This window comes from Phytophthora sojae (assembly GCF_000149755.1).
Source record: "Phytophthora sojae unplaced genomic scaffold PHYSOscaffold_6, whole genome shotgun sequence".
Lineage (NCBI taxonomy): Eukaryota > Oomycota > Peronosporomycetes > Peronosporales > Peronosporaceae > Phytophthora > Phytophthora sojae.
This window is the reverse complement of record NW_009258120.1, coordinates 335,542-359,827: the sequence shown is the minus strand read 5'-3', so window position 1 is coordinate 359,827 and position 24,286 is coordinate 335,542. Positions and strand designations below refer to the sequence as shown.

General features: G+C 53.3%; 7 protein-coding genes across 7 annotated transcripts; 3 read left to right on the top strand and 4 right to left on the bottom strand.

The window, feature by feature from the left end:
- Positions 1–2,855: 2,855 nt before the first annotated feature.
- PHYSODRAFT_354918 (hypothetical protein) lies at positions 2,856–3,608 on the top strand (the record flags this gene model as incomplete). Its single annotated transcript, XM_009531993.1, has 1 exon — positions 2,856–3,608. One exon carries the CDS (start codon positions 2,856–2,858, stop codon positions 3,513–3,515), a length of 660 nt encoding a protein of 219 aa, XP_009530288.1. The 3' UTR covers positions 3,516–3,608.
- An 841-nt stretch (positions 3,609–4,449) lies between these two features.
- PHYSODRAFT_454129 (hypothetical protein) lies at positions 4,450–4,602 on the top strand (the record flags this gene model as incomplete). Its single annotated transcript, XM_009531992.1, has 1 exon — positions 4,450–4,602. A coding segment is annotated over one exon (153 nt), but the record flags the coding sequence as incomplete, so codon positions are not given.
- A 1,555-nt stretch (positions 4,603–6,157) lies between these two features.
- PHYSODRAFT_418727 (hypothetical protein) lies at positions 6,158–7,081 on the bottom strand (the record flags this gene model as incomplete). The annotated part of the gene is made up of 2 exons (XM_009531991.1): positions 6,158–6,698; positions 6,930–7,081. Coding segments are annotated over 2 exons (693 nt in total), but the record flags the coding sequence as incomplete, so codon positions are not given.
- Positions 7,082–7,237: 156 nt separating this feature from the next.
- Positions 7,238–8,029, bottom strand: PHYSODRAFT_511541 (hypothetical protein; the record flags this gene model as incomplete). The annotated part of the gene is made up of 1 exon (XM_009531990.1): positions 7,238–8,029. A coding segment is annotated over one exon (792 nt), but the record flags the coding sequence as incomplete, so codon positions are not given.
- A 665-nt stretch (positions 8,030–8,694) lies between these two features.
- Positions 8,695–10,275, bottom strand: PHYSODRAFT_510403 (hypothetical protein; the record flags this gene model as incomplete). Its single annotated transcript, XM_009531989.1, has 3 exons — positions 8,695–9,663; positions 9,728–9,836; positions 9,920–10,275. The coding sequence occupies 3 exons, from the start codon at positions 10,273–10,275 to the stop codon at positions 8,695–8,697; spliced, it is 1,434 nt and encodes a 477-aa protein (XP_009530284.1).
- A 370-nt stretch (positions 10,276–10,645) lies between these two features.
- On the bottom strand, positions 10,646–12,874 carry PHYSODRAFT_511733 (hypothetical protein; the record flags this gene model as incomplete). The annotated part of the gene is made up of 1 exon (XM_009531988.1): positions 10,646–12,874. One exon carries the CDS (start codon positions 12,872–12,874, stop codon positions 10,646–10,648), a length of 2,229 nt encoding a protein of 742 aa, XP_009530283.1.
- Positions 12,875–13,632: 758 nt separating this feature from the next.
- PHYSODRAFT_368964 (hypothetical protein) lies at positions 13,633–17,286 on the top strand (the record flags this gene model as incomplete). Its single annotated transcript, XM_009531987.1, has 5 exons — positions 13,633–14,505; positions 14,587–14,788; positions 14,960–15,156; positions 16,526–16,529; positions 16,973–17,286. Coding segments are annotated over 5 exons (1,590 nt in total), but the record flags the coding sequence as incomplete, so codon positions are not given.
- Positions 17,287–24,286: the final 7,000 nt, after the last annotated feature.

The following is a 24,286-nucleotide window of genomic DNA, read 5'->3' as shown; positions in this document are numbered from 1 at the left end:
TACGTGTGGGAAGGGATACCAGCACTCAGTAGCAGCAGTGTGTTGTTCGAAACGCAAAAATATCGTAACTACTCACATATTTAATAATAAATAAATACTCAGAGTTTGGGTATAGAACTACTATCGTTAATAGAATTTATATTCTTCTTCGTTGGAATACTGGTCAAGCACGACCCCAGAACGCCCAGCGACTCCAGAACGCCCAGCTTAACTTATTCGCTTAGAGAAATGCGAGCAGGGTCCGATTTAAGCCATCTAGAAATCCCTGAGGAACTTACTATATCGTTTTTTTACTCTTCCTTTTCAGCGGGGTGCGAGCAGGTATGCTTCCGCTCAAGCATCAACGCCTTGTGTCTAGCTGACCTCGACTGATGGCCAAAGCTGATTTAATGCCGCTAAGGCGCTCGACAAACGCAGTCGAACTGGTTAGAATTTATTTACTTACTGTCTTTTGGTCAGATTATTGTGCCGTGTGAAATAAACTGACCATTGGTCAGATTATTGTCAACGATGAACGTCTCTTGTACTTATTGCGCACTTTTATTGTGCTTCTAGCCGGATCATTCTGCCCAACTTATGTGCATGAAAGTGTTTGCTAGTGGCCACCTGTACTAGAGTTAAACTCCGTACGTATCCCGCCCATCAAGTGTGTCTTCTTTTTCGATCCCGAAATCCAGGGTTTTCTCTGGGACGTATCACCTTGGCACTACTTTGTCAATTTTTGCTTATTATACATAATCGGAAAGCTCATAACAAATGTAGTTAAATTAACGTGTAAGGCTTTCTACAAGTGACTTTCACTTTCAATTTTCCGATCATGTCCGAAATCTGATTTGTCAACTTATAACTCGCATCGATTATCTCGAAGGGGAAACTCCAAATGGTTCGTAAGCGTCATCTTGTTCGACGCGGCCCCAACAGTTTGCTGTAGCTAAGTACCTAATAATAATATTAATAATTCAGTAATCACCTTACTCAGTGCCATTAGGTACGGTGGGGCTGTGCGGGATGGGGCGCGAATTGGAAAGTGATGAGAAATTGGCTCAGATAAAGGTTCAGATGATTAGTAAGCTTATAAATTTGAACTTCCAGTACACTTGATGGGCGGGATACGTACGGAGTTTAATGTTTCTACTAAACTGCAAAGAGTGGTACATCCGAGTTCCTACAGGAAATTATATAATCTGAGGAGATAAGTGATTGAGGTGCGTTACTACCACTATTTCCTCAAACTTCATTTTTACTTCTAAGAGAGAGGGTGATACTCCGTAATAACATCGCACCTTTGCTGGATGGCTAGCCACACACCCTTGGTACGCTTCTGGGTGCCCTTAGAACGCTTCTGGAGGTGGGCGTACTGTGCTCAGTGCTGCCTTGAGTTTGTCTGTGGAAAAAGTGCGCCATGCTTTTGGCTGGATGATTCAAATGAAAATGGAATGTGTAGACAACACAGTGGCGGTACGGGCGCTCCCTCCTGCGATGATGTCCCTTGATATCATGATTCCACAAGGGTATCAATTTTTACATTTTGCAGTTTCTGGGTGGTATCTGTACTATCTAGGCTCGATACCACTGGTTCACACAGAGGTTTTCCGGCGAACAGCCGGGAGCTGCTCCAGGAGCTGTTCAGGATTTGAAGGCAGTTTCTGATTGTTTAATGAATGTATGCACTGCGTACGGTATATTAACGAGACCTCGGTATGATCAGCAAATGAAAAAAAAAGAGCGTTGATAAAGGCACTGGCCCTCTTCAGCAAATTTGGAACCTGAACCTGGAAAAAAAGTTCCAAGATGCAGTTTTTCGAGGCACTTCAGGTAAATTCACCTGGAACCGCACACTTTTACAACATTCATTCTGTACATAAAATTTTGCAGTGCCCTCCCTCATTTTTTTCCACTTTCCCACGCATTCGTTGGCCACGCGAGCGCTGGCGTGCGGCATGAACGCCAGCAGCGAGAGAGGAGAGAGGGAGAGAGACGTTCCCACTGCCTAGTGGTCACTGCCAAGTAAGGATTGCCTACGCCAAGCAGCGCCAAGCAGCGCACGTGGCGGGCTGCCTGATCGCGTGCGCACGACGGCATGTACGCGAGAGATCACGCGGCGGCGGGAGGGGCGTGTGGTGGCCGTGCTCGAGAGCTCTCGATGGCACGCGGGTGCTTAAGTCCCTGTGCGCGCACGCAGAGTTCGTGGTGGTGTTATTGCAGTAGAGCGCGCCCTCAGTCGAGCTGAGCTCTCTCCGCTGCATGCACAGGCTCCGCCATCCTTGGTGGTGTGGCCCACACGACCTTCTATTCGATTAAAAAGTTCCAAGCTTCAGGGCTGCCTGAAACTTTGCCACTAAAACGAGGTAATCTTGGAACATTTTTCGCGGTTCCAGGTAAAAAATGAGCATGCTGAAGTCAATTTTCCCTGGAACCGCGAACTATCTTCCGGGTTTCAGGTTCCAAGCGTTTGCTGAAGAGCCACTGAGTGGGAAGCACATAACCGGGCCATTGAGGTACAGAACCTGCAACTACGCTCTTTTTTTTCATTTGCTGATCATACCGAGGTCTCGTCAATATACCGTACGCAGTGCATACATTAAACAATCAGAAACTGCCTTCAAATCCTGAACAGCTCCTGAAGCAGCTCCCGGCTGTTCGCCGGAAAACCTCTGTGTGAACCAGTGGTATCGACTAGATACTATCGAGCCTAGATACATTAAACTCCGTACGTATCCCGCCCATCAAGTGTACAGTACTGGAAGTTCAAATTTAAAAGCTTACTAATCAACTGAACCTTTATCTGAGCCAATTTCTCATCACTTTCCAATTCGCGCCCCATCCCGCACAGCCCCACCGCCCTGAAAGTGATCATGCAGCTCCACTTCGCTGTGCTTCTGGCGGTTGCTGTTATCTTGGCAACTGCCATCGACGGGGTAGACTCCACGACGCCTGAATTTTCCTCCCTCGCGGCGACTAGACTCCTACGAACGGGTACCAGCGCCGCTACGTTTGATGAGGCAAGAGCCATCCCTGGTGTGGAGAGCATTGCGACTTTTTTCAAGTCTTCGAGCCAAAAGAAGCTGGAAGACTTAGTGAAGAGCGGCCGAAGCACTGACGAAGCATTTAAGTTCCTCAAGCTCGATGATGCCTGGGACAAGCTCCTCAGCAACCCTGATTTCAAGGTTTGGATGAAATATGTCGCCATGTCCAAGGCAAGCCCAAAGATCGCAGTTATCGTAAAACTTCGGGAGCAATTTGGGGGCGAGGCGAACCTCGCGGTGTTGCTCCAAACGGCAACAACAGTTAAGGGGACCAAGAAGACTGCTACGAGGTTGCAGAACACGCTCTACGAGCTGTGGTTTAACAGGGGTATCAGGCCTGGCGCTGTGCCCGAAAAAATTCTCGGGTACAATGCTGACGCTTGGAGAAAGCTCGATATCTCGACTCCCCAAAGGCAAGCGCGGGTTGCATACAGTACCTACCTGGACAAGACTCACCCCAACGGGTTCAATACGATGTACAACTGGTAAGCGTGCACGATACTTATGCTACTACTTACTACGTTGTATTAGTATGCAGGATTCCAAAACATAACAGTCCCGAAAAACATATTCATTTTCTGGAACCACTATGTTATCTCCTTACTAAACAAAGTCGCGCACTGCACGACGAAACTCTGAAATTTAGTACAAACATGTATGTAGAATCTGGTCGAGCCGTCCCGCAGATTTACCGTCCATGATGGAAGCGATACCCCCGCTGATTCGGCAGGCGATCTGGCCTAGTCTATCGCGTATCCCCCGTGGGGGCTGAGCGTCACCAGGGGCCTGGAACAGGATGAACAATAAGTTATTGTCCTCAAGAGTTGGAGCATAATACGTAGCGTTTGGCAAGAAGATAGCCCGAGGGCCATAGCACCAGCGCTGAAGGCATTCTTACCACCCCATTGCAAACTGTATCATCGCATCGACATCGTCGGTGTCGGCCTTGCACCAACATAATACTGATAAATGTATGGCCAAAGTTGAAGTTGCGATCGTTCAGCGGACACCTGGGGCCAGCCACCTGTCGGCGGTGCTGACTGCATCAACATCTTGCAGACATCCGCGCTTATTGTTTACTAGCAACCAAACAACAGTCCGAACCACCCTGCAGATGGACTCATTGTGCTTTGACGAGCGCTCGTATGGAGGGCGAAGAGGCACAGCAACTTCGGTATCCATCGCAAAGCTGGTCATCCTGACGGTCGAGGCTGGCAGCAGGCTCGTGCAGTGCCGATCTTTTTGGCTTCATCGGTTGCTCCAAGTCAAGAGGGTGCTCGTGTCATGCCCGCCAAGTCGGGCTTCACCATAGGCATTACCGATTCTCCTCACTAGGGCTCACTCACTCACTCACTCACCAGCACCAACAAGCGACCCTCCGTTCCGTGCATTCCACGACCTCCATCAACCCAACAACTCAACCATGTTCAACAGCACCAAGATCATCGCCCTGTGCTTCGCCATCGTGGCTCTCATGGGCAACGCGCACGCCGAGCAAGAGGTCGCCCAGACGTTTGGACTCATCACCGCGGGGCTCAACGCTGGCGCGAGCGTTGGAGGCACTGCCGGCGTCGGCGTTGGCGTTGGCGGTAAAGCAGGCACGAGTGCCAGTGTCGGTGCCGGTGTCGGCGTGACCGGCAATGGAGGTACTGTCGGCGGAGCTGCCGCTGGCAATGGAGGCACCAGTGCCAGTGCCGGCGTGGGCGGAACCGCTAACGTTGGTGGCAAATCCGGCGCAAGTATGGGAGGAGCTGCCAGCACTGCAGCTACTATTACTACCACAACCACCGGCGGCACGAGCGCCAAAACGGGTGCTAGTGCTAGCGCTACAGCCAGTGCTACAACCAGCGCCACGACCACCGGCACAACCAAGACGGCAGGAACCGGCACGGGCACCAGCACGACCACCGGCACGACCAAGACCGGCACTGCCGGCGGCGCGACCGAGGCCGGCACTGATGCTACGTCCCAGAAGGCGTACCGCCAGCTACGTTCGGAATGAATCGGTTGATGCCGGTACACTCATTCATTCATTCACTGACTCACTGACTGCTTCCGCTGCTTGCGTTTGGTTAGTTTTTGTGAACACTGTCGACTCGTTTAGTGTAGTTCCGTCATACAAAAAATCAATTACAGTGTTTGCTTTCCGTTCTGTATAGAGCAGCGCAAGGTGTACATACTTGGATGTATCCGTTCATTTCCCACTGCAGCGAGTGAGTACTGCAAAAGTTGAACTTTTACTGTTGTACTGTAGACCGCGTTCATATTGGTGTTCGTCGAAGTATTGCAGTGATATCATATCATTGAGCGAGGGCTGGTTGCATCTGTCGCAACCGGTAGCCACCTCTGCACATCGACCGCCCTACGATGCTGGGCTATCGGATCCCAGACCCAACTGAGATGTAGCTTTGGTGTACATGATATGCAAGACTACGCTCGGCAGGCGTGTGTTGGTCTTCTAATTGGAGCGAGGCCCACGCTGGGCTGCTTTGGCATGCGAGCTATGGCGTATACCGTGTGTCAACAGGGCCCTGGAAGTTCCAGGATGAGCACAGCACAATGTTCTAGTCCTCAGGAGTTGCATAATACATAGCGTTTGGCAAGAAGATAGCCCGAGAGCCATAGCACCAACTCTGGAGGCATCCCCATGGCAAGCTGCAGCATCGACATCGTCGGCGTCTGGCTTTGCACCAACATAATACAGATAATTGTATGGCCAAAGTTGAAGTTGCGATCGTTCAGCGGACACCTACAATATTTTCTAATACTCACTGCATTCCAAAAAGCAAACTTGAACGTTAGAGCTAAGGGGCCGGAGAATCGCCGAGTCATCCCGCTGTAGTAATTAATGTTAGGGCTGTACCTCTACTCCCCCCACAAGAAGCCCCGATTATCCTGCCGGATAACTCGCCACTGATGCAGCTGAAGCCACTCCAGACGTACGAATTCCAGCGACTGGTAAGAAGAGTTCGTCCGTTTAGCGAATGCGTTGCATGCGCGCGCAGCCACTCCACAAGCTCAACTCGCGAAATCGTAACCGGGTCTCTCAAACTGAATCCTCGGCACTCTGGGAACCTAGAGAAGAGCAAGTCAGCGGTCTCTAAGCACATTGTTCCTTGAAGAGCCACTTTGATCGCAGAAGTCGTACACCCTTCTGAACGATGGCGGCACAGCCACCTCACAAGACCCAAGTGGTTTCCCCTCACTGCTCCATCCATAGCTTCGGTAGTGCAGCCTTCATCTCGATTCGCATGTAGCCATTTCACCACTTCCAGGTGTCCGCGCATGGCTGCAGTATCCATTGCATCTGTTGTACAGCCTTCACGCCGGTGCTCGTGTAGCCACTTTACAACACTCAGATGCCCATTCCCAGCAGCTCTACACATCGCGGCTCTAGTGCATCGTTCGTTGGTGTTTTCGTGAAACCACCGCACAAGTTCCAAGTGACCGAATCCAGCAGCGTGATCGATAACTCCATCAAGGTCTGACACTTCCCTTTTGTTAGTATACAGCCACTTGACTATGTCAAGTTTACCACGAATGACACAATCTTTCAGGGTATCTCGTCGACAGCCCTCTTTCCGGTTCTCGTGAAGCCACTCGACCACCTCCATATAACCATGCAAGGCTGCCCAATGCATTGCCAAAGTGGTGCACCCTTCGTTACGGTTGCTGTGAAGCCATTCCACTATTTCAAGATGTCCACAGGTTGCGGCGGACAGTGAGCATCGGTATTCTCATGAAGCCACTGCACCGTCTCGAGAGAGCCCTGCCAAACAGCATGATCTAAGTTCACAGAATGGCAATCCTCCCTATTCCATACTTTAGCACATCCAGATGTGCTTGGGAAGCAGCTTGACCGAATTCATCTCCCACATTTGTGACCCCATTCTTGTCGTGCACCCCTCTCGACAGTGCTCGTGCAGCCACTTGACAACGTCAAGATAGCCGTTCTTTGCGGCTCCATCAATGACCGAACCCGTGCAACTCACGTCGCAGTTATCGTGGAACCACTGCACCACATCAAAGTAGCCGTCCGCAGCAGCAGTATCCACCACTCGCTGGAAATTGATTTGTTCATGGCTACAAGCATGGAATTCGCTCTCGTCTCCATGTTCATGTAGCCACTTTAGCACATCAAGGTGACCGCGTGCAGCAGCCATGCGCTTTGCTGACATAGTACACCCTTCCGTGGGATAATTGGCGTGCAGTCATTGCACCATCTCAAGGTGCCCGTCAATAGCAGCCCAATCCATGGCAACGACTGAACAGTGGGCTCGCGTGTTCTCCCGAAGCCACTGGACCGTCTCGAGCGACCCCGTACTAGCAGCTGCATTCAAACTCGAGTCGCGGCAAGAATCTTCTCTCTCTGCGTGCAAATATTTTAGTACATCCAGGTGTCCGCCGTCTGCAGCTCGCTGGAACGCGCGGCCAATACTTGCCACTTCTTTCTCTTCAATAAGCCACTTGACGACATTCAAACGGCCGTTCTCAGCGGCAATCTCAATCGTGCGTTTAGACACTCGCACTAGGCCCCGATCATGCAATTCCTTGAGTAAATCCAGAGCACCGAACCGCGCTGGGCTCTCGAAAGCCTCGTTATATTGATGGGCATTGGCCAAGTATTCTTCGTCGGTCACGGTCTCCATAAACCAGCGCACAACTTCCCAGCGGCCGTATAACAACGCGTCACGAAAGGCTTCCGCGACATCAGGATGATACTTTTGGTACAGCAACTGCACACACTTCAGCGATAATGCCAGCTTAAGAACCTTTGAAACCTCGTCCCCATCGCGCATCACAACGCGGTGCAATAGCCACTCCCCGACACTCTGATCGTTGAAAAGTACAGCCTGGACAAATTCATAACGTCTCCAGTAGCAATTCTCACGATAGTTTCCCCATAACCACTCCAATACGCTCAATGGGCCGTGAGCCGCAGCTTCAGCTACAACATTCACCAGGAATTCACCAGGTAAATAACTCTGCACGATCCATTTCAATGTCCTCAAATCTCCACGTGCCGCGGCTTGGCCAGCCACAGCGTTAGCACCCACCGGCGGAGAGACATGGGCTTTGTCTCGGATTCGTGAGCAGCCAGGTACTGGAGCAAGCGCAGACTGCCGTCGGAAGTCTTGTACGCTGCGGATAACGTCAACGACCCAAACTCTAAAATCTCAAAAATAAGCACAAAAGGTTGGGGCCAGCAAACGCCAAACCGACGACAGTTGAGCAAGCACACAAGATGGATCCAGCTCCAATGCCTTATCGGGCCCCTCCTGCCGACGCGCGGATCTTCCGTGTGGACACAAGTGAGTGGCCTGACTTCCCAGTGTTCACGGCTGTGCGTCTCTTGTGCCGCGAATGCCTTCCCGTCGTTGGGGATGACAAAGTACTCCGAAACATCGACTCCTTTCTGGATATGTTTTGGCGTTGGTGATCTTGTTGTTGAAGCACCAGTTGTGGACAATCCCGGGGTCTTCAACTGCACTACCCAGCGACGACCAAGCTTGGAACGAAAGATGGAAAGCGCATCATGCACTGTCTGAAGTGTCTTCTGTGCTTCCTTCTTACAAAATCCAACACAAATAAAGCATTGGTAGTGAGCGCGATCCTACGGTGAACACATTTAACCTGTGGAATAAAAAAAATCTCCGAGTTGTGTAGATTAAGCGCGGGCGTGCTTGAGCGCGGCGGCTTCTGGATTGAACTCTGGCGTCTCGATGAACTGCAGGAACAGATTTGTCAGCCTCTTGCGTAGTCCCTCGAGGCTCTTCTCCTTCCGTCCACGACTCAGCATATCCGCCTCGCGATCGATGAGCTCCACGAGCTCGCGGGTGAGCGCGCAGTCGAACTCCTGCACCGTCCACTTGATGTGCAGCAGCATGTCCAGGCGCTCATCGACGGAGCTCAGGGGCGTGCGCAGTCCGTGGTACAGATCCATGAGCTCTTTAGCCCGCACAGTGAAGGGCGTGTGCACCTCCTTGATGCCGCCGTCGCTCATCTGCCACTGCTTGGGATGCGCCATGAACTGCAACATGGCTTCGATGCGCTGCTTGCGGTTGGCGTCGGTGGCTGTGAGCTTGAGGCGGTCGATGGTCTGCAGCAGCTTGGTCTCCTTGGCCAAAATCGCATCAAGCGCGCGCTGTCTCTCGGTCGGATCCAGTTCTCTCTGCTCTCGGACCTTCCGACACTCCACCTGTCTCCACTTGTCCAGCTCGTTATATAGCACTTCAAAGTCACTGACGGTGTTGGGATGCATCCGTCGGTTGACTTCACGCCGCTGGCGGTTCACGTCTTCGGCTTCGTTCTCCTGTGCCTCGATCTCCGCCAGTTTACTCACGCGACGACGCTGCTCGCGGATGTTGAAGACGTACAATCGCGCGCGAAACCCGCGCCACAGACGCTGCATGAGCAGCACCGAGTCTTCACGCAAACTGTCGAGCTGATAGGAGTCGAAGTACGGCCGCGCAGTGACGTGACGGTCGAAGGATTCGTCCAGCTTGAGATCACGTCGAGACATCTGCGTGCCCGACTCGCGGTGCGTCTGCAATGAACGAGTCACAAGCTCCTGCGTCTGCGTCTCACGGTGGAATCGCGGTGGCCCCATGTTGCGTCTTGCGCGCGATAGGATAGTCTGATAATATACGAGATGTTAGCCTCCCAACCAACTATAAGGATCTCAAGGATTCTTCGCGTACCTGAGTAGATGCGTGATGGAAATGCTGCTGCGTTTTGCGGTGTCTAAAGCCTCCGAGATAGGGCTTATGGCCTGTGAACTTCTCGATCTCCACAGTAATGATACTCGTGCTATCAGTCTCCTCTGCATCAAAGCATGAAATGACAACGTCAGCTTCACAGTCACCACTAACCCGCAGCATCCTCAACTCTACTCGCCGTTGTAGACCTGCACGTGTATGCGCTCTGGCATGACGTAGTCGCTCGTTGTGGGCGGTCTCGCGACGTACGCTTCGAGGGTGCACTCTGCACTGCCACTAGGCAAACCGTACGCTGAGAGAGGCAACTCGTCTTCATTCTGGTCCGCTTCACGTGGTCCTCGAAGATCTGGGAAGCTCACGAGCTCCGCGTTGAGCTGCAGGTCGGCGCAGAGCATCTTGCGCAGCATCCCGATCGTCGTCTCGGCCGTCACAGTCACGCGATGCCGCACGTTGTCGGGCTGCAGCACCATGAGCAGCGAGAACTCGCTGCCTTCGAGCTGCTCGGACGACGCGCGCAGGAACTCGGCCATGGCCATGTCTGACACGGACGACGGCTCTCCAGAGTCATTCGTCTTGTCGTTCATTTCGGGTGTTGCAGGGTCCTCGGCCTCGTCGCAAGTCGCTGGCTCATCAGAAAACACCTCAGGCTGCTGCTCCTCGTCAGCGGCAGCTTGTTGCTCGTCACTGTCCATGGTTAAAGGCACCGGAGACTGCACGAGGCACCCCTTCAATAGGCTCACTAGATCTGCCACGCCGGACTCGTCGAGTCGAGTCGAAACTGACCGACACTTCAACTTTGGGGCACTTCAGTTTTGGACAAGGTTTTGGTAATGTGCATGAATCGGAGGTCGAGACATCTCTCCTCACTGTTTTCTCTAGTGCGACTACTGCCGGTAGGGCTCATGCCGTGCGCTGGCGCTTGGCCTCTTTCTTCTTCTTCACGAGCGCCGTCTGGAAGGCGTTCTTGCGGCCTTCGTTCGGGACGAACTCCTTGCGCTTTTTCACCTTCTTGACCTTGCCCATGTCCAGGGTCTCGTCCCAGTAGTCCTGGCGCCCGGCGTTGCGGTGCTTCCACTCCTCCTGCTTGAGCGCGTTCAGCACGCGGTCATGCTTGGCCGCCAGCGCATTGTCGGCAGCGTCACTGCCGGCACTCGTGGTCTCCGAGGATTCGACGTCCGTCTCGCCTGCCCACTTGTCCACCTCACGGCCGAACAACGCCGCGTTGCGCACGCCGATTTTCTTCAGCTGCCGCGGGTCGAACGGCACCTTGGTGACTCCGTTGGTCTTCTCCGCCGGCGCAGACTTAGCAGCTGCCGGCTCAGTGCCAGCAGACTCCACCGACACTTCCGTCACCGACCGGGTCATGACGAGACGCGGACAAGACTTGTACGACTTGTACGATGCCGGTCCAAACCGGTACAGCCGGCCCACGCGACCACCGAAGCTAGGCGTTAATGCGCGCTTCATCCGGTGGCGCGCTTCGACAACCGGCATCCCATTCGCCACCGGCTTCGACTTGGTCGTAACCTTAAACGTCACCACCGTCTTGCTGCGCTTGCCGGTCTTTGCCGGCACCACTACTAATGGCTTATCTCCATCACCTCCAGAGGTGACCGTCGTCTTGAGACTGGCAAGGAACCCGTTCATATCCAGCTCCTTCGTCTTGGCCAGCAACGGCTTAGCAACAGCAGTCGCAACCTTTTCGGGTACCTCCTCCTTTTTGGCCTTTTCCACCAACTCCTTGGCTTTTGCCTTCACCTCCTGCTCCTCATTTTTAGGCTTGGGACGCTCGGACAGAGGCAACACCCGCGAGTAAAACAGCATGTAGGCCTTCTGCTGCAACACCATGTCAATACTCACCCACCTGACGGTGTCGTCGTTCATCTCGTACCACTGGCCCGACGAGCCCTTGACGAACGCGTAATAGTGACCACAGTCCGTGGAAAACCCGGCGTGCACTAAAACCGCGTGCAATTCGTACTTGGTGCGGCCGCGTCGACGGTCTTCGCAGTTTTTGCTCATGCCCGAGGCAATGTCCAGCATGCGAGGGAATTCGATGTGTCTCTTAATTTTGCCGAACATGAGGTCGAACCTCTTTAGCTGGATCATGAGCACGTTGGGACACTCGGCAATGGTGAGTCCCTTCTCAGCGCGGCTGGGTTTGCCGCAACTCGTGCATTTCCAGGCGTTGCGATCGTCCAGCGTCTCGATTGCCGTAAAGTGGTTAAGTGCACCTTTGACAGTGTTAACACCATGGGCAATCTCGAGCGACAGGTCCAAAAAGTCGTCGAACCGCTCGGAAACGTACCCGCACTTGGCGCATTTAAGGTAATTCTTCAACATGCCGCCGAAGATACGGTGCACGAACGTGGTGGAGGCGGCCGAGTGCGTTTCGCTCTTGATGTTGGCCTTCCGCAGGCACGAGCGCTGCATCGAGTCCAGCAACAGGCGGAAAAACTCGTGCGAATCCTCCTGCCGGCCGATGCGGAAGCTCTTGGAGATGTGGCGCACGTTCATGACCAGCTCCTTGGGCTGCAACACCTTGGCCGCGTTGTTGCCGTGCACGGACTGCAACAGACGCGACATGGCGCGCACACTGCAAAACCCGTTGCCGCCGCCGGAGGTGTTAAACCCGTTTTTGCCGAACTTGTTGCCGTTTTTGCCACTTGCCGGCAACATTCCGCCGTTGAAGGACGCAAACACCTCCTTATCCAGCAGGTACTGGGCGAAGCACGGCGTGTACGTGAGACACTGCAACACCGAGTTGAGGTAGCAAGTGTTGCCCAAGTTGGCGAAGCCCGGGCCGATTTTCTTGGAGTGTTGCCACGTTAGCACTCTCTCTACCGCCTCGACGCTCGTGAGTTGCTTGCCCTCCTTCTTCTCCTTCTTCTGCTTGTGCGTATCCTCCAGGCGGCCAATCACGCGCACGTTGCGCGCGCGCACGAAGTCGATGCGCCGCTCGTTCACCAGCGCCACGGCGGATTTGCATTGCGCCTTGAAGGGCAGCGCGCCATTGGTGGGCTTGTTCGCGTCGGTTAGGCTAGTGTTAACCACTTGGGCGGCGGGTTTGAAGCCCGGAGACGCGGCGGACGACGGCAGCTCCGCGGCGCGTGGGGCCATGGCCAGCATGGCGGAGAGGTCTGGATGGAAGTGAGACCGAGCTGCGGCTCTGGTTGGTGTGAAGGAGCTGGCTGGTGGACGATTAAAATAGGGGAAGGGGGACCAAAATGGAACGACCAATCAGAGAAGCGTGCTTATTTCAAAATAAATTGTGCGATGCTCTCTAACTTTCCTCTTTGTTCGAAGTATTTTTGTATCGTAGCTTTCCTACTGTGCAATTATTTACAAGTCGACGAATGAAGCTGAGGCGATAGTTTGACCGGAAATCGTACCCCCATAGGACGTGGGCGCATTGGTAGGCATCACCGAATTCGAAGTTGTTGTGTGCGCCACTGTCGTTGATGTTGGAGGAATAGTTGTTGCTGCAATGTCGCAGTGACCTACGAAACAGAAGTTGCTATCGATCATGGATATTAAGATCGTGATTGCCCTCGAGAAACTTCCACACAGATAGCGTGTTGTGGAGTAAGCACTTGTAACTTGTCGACTCAGCTGATTTCATAGCTTTTGGCGACCCCATCTTGGGCAGACTGATCGATAGTGTAGGTATTAATACTTAGTATGTGATGTCATTCCTGTGTTTTCTAAGCTCTAACTTTATCCGAACTTTTGCGTTTAGGATTCGAGCTTGCGTTGGGCATCGAATCATAGCCATCGCGAGGCAACCTGGTCCTTTTTGTGATTGAAAGGACAAGACAATTTGACTGGAACGCAGGATACCGAATCAACAGCACTTCGGAAAAAGCCTCCAGCAGCACAAGATGCAGCCTCTGTCGTTGCTCGTTAGGCTTGTTTGCTTCAGGTGCCTTCCCATCGGGGATAGAAGTGTGCAGCCAATAATTGACGGATTCCTTGACCAAACGTCCAAAACTCCGACATTACTCGAAGTCTACCAAGAATTCAACGGTAATCTTCAGTGTCTGCGGTATGTGGCAGCTCAAGAACCTCCGACCATGGACCCAATTCTCCGTCGCTGGGTCTTCAACAACCTTGCTGGCCACGTAGCAGCACGCGACGACTTCCAGACGCTGCAATGGCTGATTGAGAGTTACATGCCGACTGAATTTATCTCAACCGTGGTGCAAGAGGCTGTTTCGGCTGGTCATTTACGCATTTTAAAGTGGCTCTGGGAGAACCACCGCCACAGATGCGGTTGGGGATGGATCGAGTTGAGCGCAGCCATGGAACGACAACACTATGGGATAGCAGAGTGGCTTCGGTATCGCATTGATTTTCGATCGCAGGGTGCACAGTTGATACTTGACGAGGCTGCGAGATTTGGTGATCTCGAGACTGTCAAGTGGTTGTGCGAGACGTCCGACCTGAAGGTGGTGGAAGCTTTCAGATTGGCCGTGATGCGTAGTCATTGGAACTTGGTGTCGTGGATTTTCAACAGCTATAAAGACAAGATTTCTGGCCAAGACTGTGGCAGACTTGGATTTTACCTCGCCAAGGCAGGAAAGCTGGGCATCTTAAAGCAACTGCTTGTGAATAGACGCGGGGCTGACCTAATGGAGATTTTCAACGTGGCTGCCGAGTGCGGCCGCTTACGCGTTGTCAAATGGCTCGTCAAAAAGAAAAATGTCCGGGATATTTGTACCGGATTCCATCGAGCTGCCAATAATGGGCACGTGAACGTGGTGGTGTATTTGCACGGGCAAAATAAGGATTCCTGCAATAAATCGAGTTTGGACGGCGCTGCTGAGGCGGGGTCACTCGAGACGGTCCAGTGGCTTCACGAGAATACTAACGCTCGGTGCACAGTCAACGCCATGGACGCAGCGGCCGGTTATGGTCATCTCGATGTAGTGAAGTGGCTCCACTTTAATCGCACGGAAGGGTGTACGGCTTTGGCAATGGATTGGGCAGCTTATAACGGCCACCTCGACGTGGTCCAGTGGCTACATGAGAACCGCAAGGAAGGTTGCCGCCTAGATACAATGAAAGGCTGTGCCGAACGTGGCAACTTGGAGATGATCCAGTGGCTGGATGCTAACCGAAGCGAAGATTTTAACCTTGATGGAGCTATGGATACAGCGGCGGCAAATGGCGACTTGGATGTAGTGCAATGGCTTCATGAGAACCGCAACGCAGTGTGCACTACTGCAGCGATGGATCGAGCGGCAGGATGTGGACACCTGGACGTGGTCAAGTGGTTGCACTCGAACCGAGACGAAGGCTGCACTACGCGTGCAATGGATTCGGCAGCGTCCAATGGGCACCTGAATGTGGTCCGGTGGTTGCATTTGAACCGCAGCGAAGGGTGCACTAAACGAGCGATGGATGGAGCAGTGGTGAGGAACGACTTTCAGATGGTCAAGTGGCTACACCACAATCGTCGGAGGACAATGCCGCCGTTCGACATGGTTTATCAGAGGACGTCCTGTTTGGAGATATTAGAGCTGCTCATGCCGAAGCGCCCAATGAACGGGCAGATATCAGTGATCAAGGTTTCTCGAGTCGAGGTTGTGGAATGGTTGTTCAAGCATTCGCCTGGTTTGATACGCCACACTACGCTCCAAGTCAGTGTCTGGGACTGGCACCTCCGTGACTGGCTGTATCAACACCATTGGCACCTTGTCGGATGCTATCCATTGTTTGTGCTGTGGGGGAGAGGTTGAGGGTTTGAACATGAAAGTGATGAAGCGTTCCAATATTCTATATGCTAGAATACAGCGTTTCTTATAAGTTTTATTTGTAAAATGCATTTGCAGAGGATTGACTTGTCTGACCTTTTCTTCGTGATTGAAAGAATTCGCAATAGACTGCTGAGACCAACCATACGATGCATCCGCAGTTCAATCGTTTCGACACGTCTGAATGGCCCTCATTCCCAGCGCTACCCTCGTTCCCAGCGCTAACCGTAGTGGATCTCGTCTGCCTCAACTGCCTTCCGCTGAGTGGAGACGGAAGGTTGCAACAAATTATCGACGGGTTTCTGGGTCAAGCGTCGGGATCAGTTTCATTATCCGAAGCTTATCAAGATTTCAATGGTGGTCTTCGATCGCTGCAGTATCTGGCGGCTGGAGAATCTCCAACGATTGACCCAATCCTCCGTCGCTGGACCTTTAACAACGTTGCCGGCGAGGCAGCAGCACGTGGTGACCTCAAGACTGTACGTTGGCTAGCTGAATGTTATTTACCGAAGGAGTTTATGTCGTTGGTGGTGGAAGAAGCTGCCAAAAGTGGCCATTTGCACGTGTTGGAGTGGTTATGGGAGAACTGTCGAAGTAGATGCTCTTGGGGCTGGCTCGAGTTGCTTCGTGCCATGGATAATAAACACTTGGGCGTGTCGAAGTGGATTTGCACCCGCATTTCACCTCAGTCCGACGGCGCACAATACGCAATCGAATCGGCAGGAAGGAAGGGCGATGTCGAAACGGTACGCTGGTTGCATGATAACTTCACCGTGGCCATGTCCGAAGTAGTCAGAACATCCAGGTACCAACCTGACGTAATGCTGTGGATTCTCGAGGACTGTTCAAGTGAGTTATCCGACAAAGGTATCACAAATCTTGGATACTTTTGCGCGAGGGAAGGGAAATTGGACAGTTTAAAGCGACTTGCTCCTCGTATAGGCGCGACTAAGTTAGGGGAGATTTTTACTGAAGCTGCTGAGTGTGGTCACGTGCATATTGTCGAATGGTTCGTTGAAGAGAGGGGAGTCACACGCATTCCGTCGAGCTGCCAACGAAGGGCGGGTAAACGTATTGAAATATTTCCACGAAAGGAATATGTGGCACAGTAGCTGGGCGGGGTTGGATTACGCTGCTGGGATCGGCTCTCTCGAGACGGTGCAATGGCTTCACGACACTGTAAATACCGGTTGTTCCAAGAGTGCTATGGATATGGCAGCTGCAAGAGGCCACCTTGAAACAGTGAAATGGCTTCACGCTAATCGCACGGAAGGTTGTTCAGCTCAAGCAATGCACCTAGCCGTTGTACGCGGCCACATTGACGTGGTCCAGTGGCTTGATGAGAATCGATCCGAGGGCTGCCAACACGATACGATGAGAGAATGTGCCACAAAGGGGAATCTTGTAATGGTCAAGTGGCTACACTCTACCCGGAGCGAAGCGTTCGACCTTGACGGAGTTATGGACGTAGCTGCTGCAAATGGTCACTTGGATGCGGTGCAGTGGTTGCACGAAAACCGCAACGAAGGGTGCACTACTGCAGCTATGGATTGGGCTGCTTGTAGCGGTCATCTTGATGTAGTGCAGTGGCTGCACGGGCACCGAAGCGAAGGGTGCACCACGAATGCAATGGATGGAGCAGCTACAAATGGACATTTGGAAGTCGTCAAGTGGCTACATGCCAATCGAAAGGAAGGCTGTACGACGAATGCAATGGATGGAGTAGCTCGATGGGGGTCTCACCCTAAAGTGGTAAAGTGGCTGATTCAGAATCGTACCGAGGGATGCAAGCCGACTGCGCTTGCTAAAAGGACGCACGATTCATGCCAGCCCCTGGAACGAGTACTGTTGTGACTGGCTTCTGCTTCGTCAGTTTTCCGTGGTTCATATCACAGCTTGAATCAATATAAAGATCAATGAGAGGTGCACGTTCACGAAATTATTACTTCGTGCTACTACTGTAAACCTGGGTCTGGTATTATGTGCAACTGGCCGGGAGCTTCTCAATAGAGCTGTGGTAACAATTCACGCTAAACGGTAAAGGAAATCAAAATACTTTTCTTTTGAACTACGTGGTTAGTAGTTTCATATAGCAATAAAAAAGTCGGTAGCCACTTCATGTCATGGAGCTTGATAAAAAAAAGTGACGCATGGTGCAGCCGCAACCAGTCACGGAGGTACCAATTCCACGGACTCATGTAAAGAATGCACCCGATTAGCGAGGCTGGAGCACGTTCAAGCAACCATTCCACAATCTCCACCCGCGAAACGATAAATTCCTGCGATAATTCAAACCACCGACGCTGTGGGAATGTTGAGAAGAGTATCTCCGCAATCTCAAGACTGTTGCTGCTGTTGACTTCGATTGTCACTACGATCGCCTGGTCCGTACATTGCTCGGTGCAAAACTGGCTAAGCCACTTGACCACTTTCAGTAGACCCTTTTTAGCTACTCCATCCATTGCCCTCGTAGTACAGCCCTCATCTCGGTTAGCATGCAGCCATTTGACCATGTCCGTTGATAGCTGCGCCATCCATCGCTCGTGTAGTGCACCCTTCTCGACGGTGCAAGTGCAACCATTTCACAAAATCCAGATGACCCCTCAAAGCTGCACCATCCATCGCTCGAGTATTACATCCTACGTTGAGGTTTTCATGCACCCACTGCACGACATACAGGTGATCGCGGCCAGCGGCTGCATCCAAGATTCCGTTGAGATTGAAATCTTCATCTCTATTGGCCTTCAACCACTTCACCATCTCCAAGTTGCCGCGAACGGCACAGACTTTCAATGTATCGCGTCGACAACCCTCCGTTCTGTTCTCGTGGAGCCACAAGACCACGTCCTGATGACCCTTTTCAACTGCACCATGCATTGCAGACGAGGTCCACCCCTCTGGGCGATTATCGGGGAGCCATTGCACCATCTTGAAGTGTCCATTGCGCGCAGCTCCATCCATCGCAGCGACTGAACAGTGGGCGTGCGTGTTCTCGTGTAGCCACTGAACTACGTTAAGGAATCCTGCTTGGGCATCACTGTCCAAATCCGAGCGCTTGCAATCGTCTGGGATCTTTTCGTGCAAATACTTCAGGATGTCCTTTGTCTGCAGCTCGCTGGAATGCGTCACCAACGTCATCAATCCCTCTTCCTTCGAATAACCATTTGACGATGTCCAGCCGACCGTGCTCAGCGGACACCTCAATAACCCAAACGGGATCTTCCACTAGCCCTCGGTCAAACAGAAATTTGAGCAAGTCCAGGGCGCTGAGCATCCCCTGATGTAGTTTGAGCTTCCACAGATGTACTTAGACCGGAGAGCAGCAGCCAGGTCTTGTCCGCGCAGAAGCCAGCGTACGATAGCCCACTGGCCGTTCGACGCTGCTGCATCAAAAGCGTCGGCAACTTTACGCTCGAAATGAAACAATTGGCGGGAACCCGGGTTCCCGCAAATGATACCGACCAAATCGCGAATTATTTATTTAATTTTTGGCCTCCATATTGGTGCCCTCGGGGCAAGTTAAACCCTCATATCTAAGTGCTGTCGATGAATGACTACTCTCAAAATATGCCACCGGTACTGAATAGACCCAAATAACATACCTTACCATGTCCAAGTTTATCTTTCATGAGCAGGAGGATAGCGATGAGACCGGGAAGCACTGTACCACTGCACCAGGCAAGCGACTGGATTTTCGTGGAGAGATACAGGACGAGGGCGAATGTAAATTAACCTTCCGTTCCCCTACTGAGCTTTAGCTGCGTTCTATGTAGGTCATAGACCAACACTTCAATGCATTTGCTCATACATGTGTACCGGTAGTTTTGGGGGAACCGGGGTCCCGATGGGTACCCGGGTTCCCGCCAATTGTTTCAAATGTTCGCAAAGCCACTGAACGGTCCCTATATTTCCACTCGCTGCTGCTGGTTTTAACGGATATTGGGCACATTATTGAGGGTTGCTGGTCTTGGGTACTGTGTACCAGTTGTACCCATTAACCGGTTAACCCGAACCGGTCCAATCCGAACCCACGTTGATTATGGTGATTACGGTAAGTTGTTTACGCCACCGATGATTAGACGAGTAGGATGATTGGATGAACACCGGTGAGTGATGGTTGATTAGATGCACTAGGTGATAGGACGCAGGGTCGCGTGTCTATAACAGTAGGGTGTAAGCTCCAACAATTCAATCACTTTCAAATCTTCATTCTACCCCTCAAGTGCCTTCGCTCCGGCCCCGCCGTCTGCGACGTCCCTCCCTCCGCTTCGTCCGAGCTTCGTGTCCAAGATCCATACCTTCCATCAGGTTATGAGCCCAAGCACCATGTCCTCTGCCCAAGACGCCTCGACCAAGGTCTCCATTGACAAGTTCAACGGGGACAACTACGCGACGTGGAACCGCTACATGCGTGGCGTGTTCCTGACCAAGTCGACGTGGCATGTCGTGAACCGCGAGACGACGCCGAGCTTCACGGACTCGCGGGCCAAGGACGACTACGTCAAGTCGAGCAACATCGCGTTCGGACTGATGTTGCTCCACATGGACGCGGACTACCACCATGTGGTCGACGACTGCGAGGAAGCGTGGGTTGCGTGGACGCGCCTGAAGACGCTGTACGGTGGTTCGCAGAAGGCTGGACGCATCTACCTGAAGCGCCGACTCTTCAGCATGGAGATGTCGGAAGGCGGCAACGTCTTGCATCATTGCAACGAGGTCCTCAACATCAGCGCCAAGCTCAGCAGCATCGGCGCCAAGATGGAGGATGAGGACGTGGCGATCTGCCTGTTGCGCAGCCTCCCCAAGAGCTACGAGAACGTCGTGCTGAACTTGGAGATGAGCAGCGCTGAACTACGATCGCAAGACGTCGTGAAGGTGCTGACGAATGAGCACATCAAGAGACATGGCGAGAAGACGGCGACGGTGAAGACGGAGAATGCGGCCAAGGCGTTCAACACCGACCGAGAGTCTCGCCAGTGTACGTACTGCGGGAAATTGGGGCACACGATTGACAAGTGCTGGACCAAGCAGAAGGACGAGAATCGGGGCCCAAGACGCGGCGGCAATGGCAATGGCCGTGGACGCGGGGCCAACAATGCCCAGTGGAGGAACGACGACGCCAGCTACAACTACGACTACGGCTATGATCGAGTGGCGTTCGCGGTCTCACTGGAGCGTGGCATTTCGACGGGCAAGAATGTGTCCGGGTTGTGGACGGTCGACAGCGGCGCAACGCACCACATCTGCAACGACAAGGCCAAGTTCGCTCATTTGATTGAGCGGAATGAAGGCGAACTTTCGGTGGCCGACGGCAACAAGGCGGCCATCATGGGTGTGGGGAACGAGTGGTTCTGCCAAACGTCGACGAGCGCGACATCGAGATCAAGAACGCGCTGTACGTCCCAAGCATGAGCAAGAATCTGCTTTCGGTGCCACAGATCAACAAGAGTGGTCTGTTCCAAGTCGTGTTCGACAGCACCAAGATGCAGATTGCGCACAAGGGCTCCAAGCAAGTGGTGGCGACGGCAAACCTCGTGGATGGACTCTACTGGCTCCAGACGCCTCAGCGATCGGCGAATGCGGCGACCAGTGGGAAGGCGGTCGACTTACACGCGCGTATGGGTCACGCTCCGGTGGAGGTGCTTCGCAAGATGGTCGACAACAACATGATCAAGGACGCGAAGGCACCTTCCAAGTCGAGTGGACCAAGCGTGTGTCGCGGCTGCCAGCAAGGGAAAATGGTCCAGAAGCCGTTCCCAAGCAACCGTGACAAGCGTCACTACGACACGTTCGAGCTGCTCCACTTCGACGTGTGCGGCCCCATGGAAGAAGAGTCACTGGGTGGCAGCAAGTATCTGCTGCTGATCGTGGACGAAGCCAGCGGATGCATGAAGGGGTTCTGCCTGCGTGCCAAGTCGGAGAGCGAGGACTGCATCAAGATGTACGTCACGAAGGTGCAGACGCAGTTCGGCAAGAAGTCAAGTTTGTGCGGCACGACGGAGCCCGTGAGTTCGCGACCAACACGCTCAAGGCCTTCTACGAAGTCGAAGGCATCGAGCAGCAAACCACGGTTCCGTACGCGCACCAGACCAACGGCACGGCAGAACGCGCCATCCGGACCATCGTCACGATTGGCCGCAGCATGCTGCATCACGCCAAGCTGGACAAGAGCTTCTGGGCTGAGGCGGCCATGACAGCCATCTACGTGAAGAATCGTCTGCCATCACCCAAGATCGAACACAAGACTCCGTTCGAGATCGTTTACAAGTCCAAGCCGAGTGTGAAGCACATGCGTGTGTTCGGATGCCAGACGTACATCCTGACGCCGAAGGAAAGACGGCGCAAGTGGGACCCCAAGGCTCGCGCCGGGCTGTTCCTCGGCTACGAAGAAGTGTCCAAGGCGTATCGAGTTTATGACATCGAGGCGGGGCAGGTGGTTATCAGTCGCGATGTCAACTTCGATGAGTCGACCTTTGGACTTTCGACGCATACTTCGGATGAAGACGTCGATGATGCTGTGCTGGACTTGGACGCGCTGGACCTGGACGACAACGATGGACCGCGCCAAACGAGCTTCAAGCAGGCGGGGAAGCGCAAGTACCGACCGAGTGGCGACGACAACACTGCCAGAAGATCGCGCCCCGTTCGCCACCGAGCTGGCTTAGAAGAAGCAAGTGCGCCGGACGTATCCTCCTCGCGCCGAGCCGACCCCGACGAAGAAGAAAAGTCTGGGGACCAAGATGAAGACAACGACTCGACGCCTCCAGTGTTTTGGCGTGCCAGTGCCAACGCTGTGGAAGCAGCAGCCGATCTATCGGAGCCGACGACGTTCCAAGAGGCTGTGAACGGTCCTGATCAAGTGCACTGGCGCAAAGCGATCCGCGCGGAGCTCAAGTCGATGCGACTGCGTGGTGTGTTTCGAGCTGCCAAGTTGCCTAACGGACAACGCGCCATCGATACCAAGTGGGTGTTCAAGATCAAGCGCAAAGCGGACGGCTCGATCGAGAAGTACAAGGCGCGCCTCGTGGCCAAGGGCTTCAAGCAGAAGTACGGCATTGACTACACCGAGACGTTCTCGCCCGTGGTCAAGTATGTGACGCTGCGCATGGTGATCGCAATTGCTAAGTATTTTGGCTGGCCCCTCGACCAACTCGACGTGGTGACAGCATTCCTGTACGGGATAATGAAGGAGGTGGTCTTCTGCGTGGTTCCAGAAGGCGTCGAACTGAATGGTGACTTCGACTGCCTGGAACTGGTGAAGGCCATCTACGGTCTCAAGCAAGCTTCGCGAGTGTGGAACGAGACCTTCGACGAGTTCGTGTGCTCCATCGGCTTCCAAGTGTCGGCCTTCGATCCGTGCCTCTACATCAAGGTGGTGGACGGTCACTGCGTGCTTGTACTGGTGTACGTGGATGACGTACTGATTACCGGGAGTTCGCCCGAGCTGATCGCACGCACGAAGACCGACCTGAAGACGCGCTTCGAGATGACCGACAGCGGCAAGTGCGCGTTTGTTCTTGGGATCGAGTTGGTGGACGGCCCGGACGGCAGCGTGACCATGTGCCAGCGGCGATACGTGGACGACATCCTGAAGCGCTTCGCCATGGACGAGTGCAAGGCCGTGGTGAGTCCGGTGGACATGAGCACTCGACTGGTTCCAAGCGACGCGGCGACCAAGGTGAATGCTCCGTTTCGCGAAGCTGTTGGTGCTCTGATGCACCTGATGACCGCCACGCGCCCAGACATCGCGTACGCCGTTGGCTATGTATCGCGCTTCATGGAGAACCCCCAAGAGGAACACTGGGTTGCGGTCAAGCGTATCTTTCGCTACCTGCAAGGCACCAAGACGCATGGGATCTGCTTCAAGCCGGGCGACAAGATCGACTTTCGTGGCTACTCGGACGCGGACTGGGCCGGCGACCTCGCCGACCGCAAGTCCACTTCAGGCTACACGTTCATGCTCATGAGTGCGCCTGTGAGCTGGGGAAGCAAGAAGCAATGAAGCGGAGTACATCGCGCTCAGTCTGGCTATCCAAGAAGGCAAGTGGATTCCTCGCCTGCTATGCGAGATTCTGGCGGCCGCTAATGAGACTGGACCCGAACTCATGATCCGCGAAGACAACCAGTCGTCCATCAAGATGACGAAGAACCCAGTGAACCACGGTCGCGCCAAGCACATCGACATCAAGTACCACCACATCCGCGATGAAGTCAAGCGCGGCGAAGTCAAGCTCCAGTACTGCGAGACTTCTGTGATGCTAGCGGACATCATGACGAAGGCGCTTGCGGGACCACGCCACACGGATCTGACGGTGGCTCTCGGCATTCGTGGGACTTCGCATTGAGGGGGCGTATTGAGGGTTGCTGGTCTTGGGTACTGTGTACCAGTTGTACCCAGTAACCGGTTAACCCGAACCGGTCCAATCCGAACCCACGTTGATTATGGTGATTACGGTAAGTTGTTTACGCCACCGATGATTAGACGAGTAGGATGATTGGATGAACACCGGTGAGTGATGGTTGATTAGATGCACTAGGTGATAGGACGCAGGGTCGCGTGTCTATAACAGTAGGGTGTAAGCTCCAACAATTCAATCACTTTCGAATCTTCATTCTACCCCTCAAGTACCTTCGCTCCGGTCCCGCCGTCTGCGACGTCCCTCCCTCCGCTTCGTCCGAGCTTCGTGTCCAAGATCCATACCTTCCATCACACATTCAGGACCAAGCGCAACATTTTCTCGTAACCAGTCCACAACGGCCTGGTGGTGGTTCCTTCCAGCTCAAT